At 65.4% G+C, this 6,044-nt stretch overlaps 2 protein-coding genes across 2 annotated transcripts; one reads left to right on the top strand and one right to left on the bottom strand.

Annotated features, from left to right (window-relative positions):
• Positions 1 to 18: 18 nt before the first annotated feature.
• Positions 19 to 1,486, bottom strand: MNEG_10695 (isoleucyl-tRNA synthetase; the record flags this gene model as incomplete). Its single annotated transcript, XM_014040835.1, has 4 exons — positions 19 to 255; positions 501 to 572; positions 981 to 1,117; positions 1,345 to 1,486. The coding sequence occupies 4 exons, from the start codon at positions 1,484 to 1,486 to the stop codon at positions 19 to 21; spliced, it is 588 nt and encodes a 195-aa protein (XP_013896289.1).
• Positions 1,487 to 2,729: 1,243 nt separating this feature from the next.
• Positions 2,730 to 5,901, top strand: MNEG_10694 (ATP-dependent RNA helicase SUPV3L1; the record flags this gene model as incomplete). The annotated part of the gene is made up of 7 exons (XM_014040834.1): positions 2,730 to 2,980; positions 3,283 to 3,458; positions 3,655 to 3,752; positions 4,241 to 4,393; positions 4,675 to 4,821; positions 5,196 to 5,318; positions 5,785 to 5,901. The coding sequence occupies 7 exons, from the start codon at positions 2,730 to 2,732 to the stop codon at positions 5,899 to 5,901; spliced, it is 1,065 nt and encodes a 354-aa protein (XP_013896288.1).
• Positions 5,902 to 6,044: the final 143 nt, after the last annotated feature.

The following is a 6,044-nucleotide window of genomic DNA, read 5'->3' as shown; positions in this document are numbered from 1 at the left end:
CCCCTACCCACATCACCTTCACCCCCTCCCCGCGCCCCACCTCTTGAACTGCTCCCGCTGGCGGTCCACCTGGTCCAGCGCGTACTCCCGCGCCTTGGCCCGCAGCCCCAGCGTGTCCAGCCCGCGCCGCTCCGCCTCCTTCATGCCCTGCAGCACCTTCAGCTCAATCGGCAGCCCGTGTGTGTCCCAGCCGGGCACGAAGCGCGCGCGGCGGCCCCGCAGCAGTTGGTAGCGGTTGATGATGTCCTTCAGGATCTGCGAGGGTGCGGCGTTTGGATTTGAATTCGAACATGCCAACATCGGAGCGAGGCGGCAGGCGCGGGTCGTGGTCAATACGGCGCAGCCATGCGGCGGCGTCAGGTCAGCGAATAGTGCAGCCCCTGGACGGCAAAGGCCCAGGCACTGGAGGCCGATGGCTCTTGCTGCCCAGGTGTCGGCGCCCCCGCCTGGCAGAGCGCTGGCGCCGTCGGCGAGCCCGGGGCTGTGTGCGCGCGCCGCACCTTGTTGAGGGCGTGGCCGGTGTGCAGGTCCCCGTTGGCGTAGGGCGGCCCATCATGGAGGGTGTAAGGCTCCTGTGGGCCGGGGCGTCGCAGACGGAAACAATCGCTCAAGGCGCGTCCGCCGGCGCGGCAAGGGTGCGCGAGCTCTTCCTGCCGCCGTCGGGACTGGGCAGACCAGGGCTGCGGCTGCCGGCCTGCGGCCGCTGCCGCTACTGGCAGTCCAGATGGCCACTGAGTTGTGTTGTTGAGGGCTGTGAACACCATTCACGCAGCATCCGCACCCCAGCCTCTGCCATCCAGCTGCGGGCCTGGCCGGTCCAGGTCAAACTTGCCATGCGCGCACACCCTCACAGGGCGGCCATGCGCATGCTCCGCCTCAAATGCTCGCAACGCGTGCCGCCGGCGCGCCGGCTGCGCTGGGCCCCGCCCTCCAAGCACCCCTGAAACCCATGCCGCGGCGGAGTGCGTGCGCCCGCTCACCCCCGTGTTGGTCTCTGCCAGCGACTCGTATACGCGGTTCTGCGCCCAGTAGGATTGGATCTCCGGCTCCCGGACCACGCTGTTGGCGCGCAGGCTGAATTCGGTCACCGGCACCTTGACCGTGGCCGTGTAGGGACCTGCGCAGCCGCCGCACGCGCGCGAGCGAGCGTTTGAAAATTGCGCCAGCGGCAGCTCGGTCCCCGTTTGCATGCAGCCGGGCGCGCATGCGCACAACGTGCATGAGCAGCCCAGAGCAGGTTGTCGGTCGTCGAGTTGCAGACCACCGCTCGCTCCCTCTGCTGCGCAATTTCATCGCTGCTGGGGCGATGGCTGGCTGGATGCGCATGCGGCAATCAGGGCTCACCGCCCTCGTCCTTCTTGCCCTTGGACTTGTTTGCCTTGCCACCGCCGGCCGCCTTGGCCACCACATGAGCGGCGAGGCCACGCTGCGTGCGCCCCAGCGCCGGCGCGAAGGCACGCGCGCCAAGGAGCCGCGTTCCAACCATCATGCCAGACCTCTGCGTGCATTTGACGACATCATGAGCAATACGGCGCGTGCAGCAAACCAATGGCTGTATGCACTCGAGCCATACGGCCGCTCACCACGCCCATTCGGCTTGCGGTGCCCCTTGAATAACCGGATGCAGACTGCATCCTCGCTATCTCCCTTGCGAGGAGAAAGCAGCCCAGTTGCTGCGCCCCTTTGCCGGCGTAGAAGTGGCGCAAGTATGTACGGCAGCAATGTTATGCGAAGTACACCTGGCAGCAATGTAAGCTGCGTAAGTGGTTGTGGACATAGACGGGATGTCACTCGAGGTAACACTTGGCTGCAACCACCTGTGAAATCGCAATTATCGCCCATGATGCAGGGCGCAAGGCGTTTTCACACGCGTTTATACCTCGTCCTCGCTGTTCATCAAGCAGTCCGGTGATCTGACCAGTCGCTAGTCTGCAGCGAATACTAGCATCCGTACCACTGAATGACTTGAGGTTGATGGTTGCATTTTAACGCGCCGCTCAGCGAGAGGCAACAACGTGGGTGGGCACTTCTCAACTGCATGATGCGCACGGCGGCGCACACTGGCGCATCGCTGCTGCCCGCCCTGCTCCGCCACCTGGTGGAGCGGGGCCGCTCAGCCGCCGCCAATCAGCTCTTATATATAGTAAGTCAGCAACAAGGCGGCTCCTCCAGCGTCCCTCGGCCCGGTGGTGTGGGCGCTGGCGGCGGCTTCGGCGGCGGCAGCAGCTGCTCCACACCAACCACATGTGGGGGCACTGCGGCCGGCGGCGCTTGGGCCGTCGGCTGCAGCGGCGGCCTCGGAGCGACCCGGCTGCTGTCGACGAGTGCTGCGACGCTCTCCGCCGAGCCCTCGCAGCCGGTGGAGCCAGCAGCTGAAGGGCCCTCAGCCGCTGCTGTGGGCCATGCGGATGCAGGGCCCGGCAGCGGCGGCGGCAGCCAGCGACGAGAAGAAGCAGGTCCAACAAAGGCCGTCCAGCCGGCGGCTGCCAGGAAGCTTCCATCCTTCAACGACCTGCTGGCGGCGGAGCGGGAGCTGCTCAAGGGCCAGGCGGCGCCGCAGCTGCCCGCTGGGACAAAGGCGCGCCTCAGCGGCGTCCTGAAGCGGTTTCAAATCAGCAGCAGGGTGCGAGACAGGTGAGTGACCCGGCCGCTGCGCAACCCGCTGGACGAGCGGACGCCACCATCCCCAGCGGCGCCAGGGGTGCCACTCTCGGGCAGCGTCTCTGCACATGGGTGCCGCCGCCGCAAGGCCGACCAAGTTTGCCAGCAGCGCACGCATATCTGCTGTTGAAGGGCGCTGGGCGGGCCTTGCGGGCCGGCGCCGCTGCTCGAATGTAGGCTCCATCCGTCGGCGCCGCCGCAGGGCCTTGGGCGCCTTCATTCGCGCCGACCTGTTCCCGCGCGCGGCGGCCGCCTTCCGCAAGTTCTTGCTGCGCGTGGCGACGCCGGACGCGGCCGAGGCAGTCACGGGCGGCCAGAGGTGCGGCGCGGCAGGATCAGAGGGGAGTGGTTGAATGCAGCGGCTGCCACCTCTGTCCCTTGAGGGTGCGGCGCGGCCTGGCCCGGCGCAACCCTGGTTCCACCATCGCTGGCGCGCATCTCATTGCCGCTGCCTCTAAGCCTGAACTGCGTGCATGTCTCACCCCCTCAACAGGCCTGCCCACACACTCACGCATGTCCCGGGAAACGCCAACGCACACACACACACACACACACATGCACACACAAGCACACATGTGAACACTCACATCCAAACACATGCACACACATGCACACACGCAGCTACTCCCTTGCGGCGGAGGACGTGCTGTTTGACTACTTCGTGGCATTCTGCCGCCACAGCTACCCCGCGCAGCTGGCCGCCTACGAGAAGGCCGCGGCCACGATGGACATGCGCGCCCCTCACAGCTGGTACCCGTACGCGCGCTCCATCCACCGGAAAATCATCTATCACGGAGGTGGGCGGCGCCGCTGGCCTGGCCCGCGAACCGCGGCCGTGCGGACGCGCTGCGCTTTGTCGCAGGGGGGGGGGGGCGAGCCCTTGTTCACCGGGGCCGCAGGTTGTCTGGACATGGCAGGATAGCCAGTGGGATCCCCTCAAGGCTGAGCCGTCCCCCTGCTGCTCGATTGCGCAACCATTGGATTATATGGCAGGCCCCACCAACAGCGGCAAGACCTACCAGGCGCTGCAGGCGCTGGCGTCGGCGAAGCGGGGGGTGTACTGCGGGCCGCTCAGGCTGCTTGCCATGGAGGTGTGATGTGTGTTCCGTTCTCTTTGCGGGAATGTGCAAGAGAGCATATGTGGGTGTGGGTTGTGGGTGTGTTTGTGCGTGTGCGGCGCTCGTGTTCACTCGCGCGCGTGTGTACGCATGTGGGTGTGTGTGTGCATGTGTTTGCGTGTGTGTATTTGTGCCCGCACACGTGTGCATGCGTGTGTGTGGGCACTCGTGCGCACTCACGTTCCCATGCGGGAAGTGCCACTCAGCAGCCCTGCGCCACATGCCTCTGCTGCCCTCATCAACGCCGAATCCCGTGTGATGACACCCCACTGGCGGCAAGGATGCCAGCATTCATCGCAACGCCCCCCCCCCCTTTGGAACTGTGTGGTCTCGAAACACGTGCACTCTTCTTTCTGCACACACACACACACACACACACACACGTGCATGCACAGGCACGCACGTACGCACGCACGCACACACCCACACACGCATGGCCCCTCGCCCCCCCCCTCCTCCAGGTGTACGAGCAGCTCAACGCCGACGGGGTGCGCTGCGACATGGTCACGGGCCAGGAGGTGCTGCGAGTGCCGGGGTCTGGCCACGTCGCGTGCACCGTGGAGATGGTCAGCCTCAACACGCACGCGGACGTCGCCGTCGTCGACGAGATCCAGGTCTGGGGGTTCCCTGTGTTGCTCGTGGGGGAGTGCGCGGCTGCTCGTGCTGCCAAGGGTTTTGTGTGTGTCATTCACGTTTTGTGTGTTGTGGTGCGTTTCGCTGGAGTGCGTGTGCATGCGTCTGTATGCAAGCAAATGTATGGGCAGACACATGCACACACAACATACACTTGCACGCATGCACGTCGGCACGTACGCTTTTGGACGCGTGCGCGCCCCCACACACCCCGTCGCCTCACGCACGCCGCACGCCGCGCGGCGCGCGCCGCGGGACCCAGATGATCGGCGACTCTGCGCGGGGCTTTGCGTGGACGCGCGCCGTGCTGGGCCTGCCCGCCAACGAGATCCACGTGTGCGGGGACCTGTCTGCCGTCGGCCTCATCAGGCAGCTGGCTGCCGTGTGTGACGACGAGTTCGAGCTGAGGGTGCGTCAGGGCCTGATGGGGGCGGGGGTGGTTTGGGGATGTTTCGACGGTCGTTTGCGATGCAGGGGGCTTTGCGCGGGGCGCAAGACGCCAAAGGGGGGAGCTGGGCGTGGTGGAGTGGGGTGAAGGGACGCGTCGCCATGGATGAGAACAGCTGCTCATGTGCTCGCCCTGGGCGCGTCACACACCCTCCCTCCAGGGCTCGTCACTCAGCCTTGCCTCCTGTGCCTCGTCCTGTGACTCTTTGCAAACGCCCTTGATCCCAAGCCCGCAGCTGCCGACGCCGCATTTTTCGCAAAGTTGCAACCTCCACACACGTATGCGCACACCTCCGCACGGGCACACGCACGCACATGCACCCCACGTGTTCACAGACGTATGACCGCATGACGCCGCTGGCGGTGGACGAGGGCTGCCTGCCCCAGGGCTGGGCTGACGTGCAGCCGGGCGACTGCATCGTGGCCTTCAGCCGGCAGCAGCTCTACCATATCAAGAGGGTGCGGCGCCGCGGCTGGCGGCGCGGCTGCGGGGGCCTGCGCAGCTGCATATGGAAGGGGCCCTGACGTGTTGCCTTTTGAAGTGGCGCAACGCCTGGGCTTGGGGAGGAAGGGGCTTATGGGGGCGGCCCCCAACATGACGTTGTTCCCTTGTACGACAGTCGTTCGCCGATGGGTGTGGACCTGGTTGCATGGAAGTGGAGGTGGCTGGCGGGGGGCTCTGACACCTGCACACACCTGCTCGCACTCGCACACTTGCAGACACACATTCTCACACACACGCGCGCATGCTCGCTTGCGCGCGCATAATCACACGCACGCACACAGACATACATCACGTACACACTCACAGCATATGCACAAACATGCACACATACACACATGCATACACACACACACACACACAAACGCACATACACACCCTTATACACACACACAAACACAAACACACACATACACACTCCAGGAGGTTGAGCAGAGCAGCGACCAGAAGGCGTGCCTGGTGTACGGTGCGCTGCCCGCGGAGACGCGGCGCGCGCAGGCCCGGCTGTTCAACGACCCGGAGGGAGATCACAAGGTGTGAGATGGCAGGGGCAAAACCTTTGCACCATATGCATTGACTTGATTACTCAATGTCAATTTACACAAGGGCTTTCGGGGGGTGGCTGCACGGGCGCGAGGAGGGGGGGGGGGCTGTGCAAGTGCAGCGCAGCCAACGAGCGGCGG

The sequence above is a fragment of the Monoraphidium neglectum genome (assembly GCF_000611645.1).
Source record: "Monoraphidium neglectum strain SAG 48.87 unplaced genomic scaffold scaffold02422, whole genome shotgun sequence".
NCBI classification, from domain to species: Eukaryota; Viridiplantae; Chlorophyta; class Chlorophyceae; order Sphaeropleales; family Selenastraceae; genus Monoraphidium; species Monoraphidium neglectum.
Note: the sequence above shows the minus strand (reverse complement) of the source record. Positions and strands in the feature narration are given on the sequence as shown.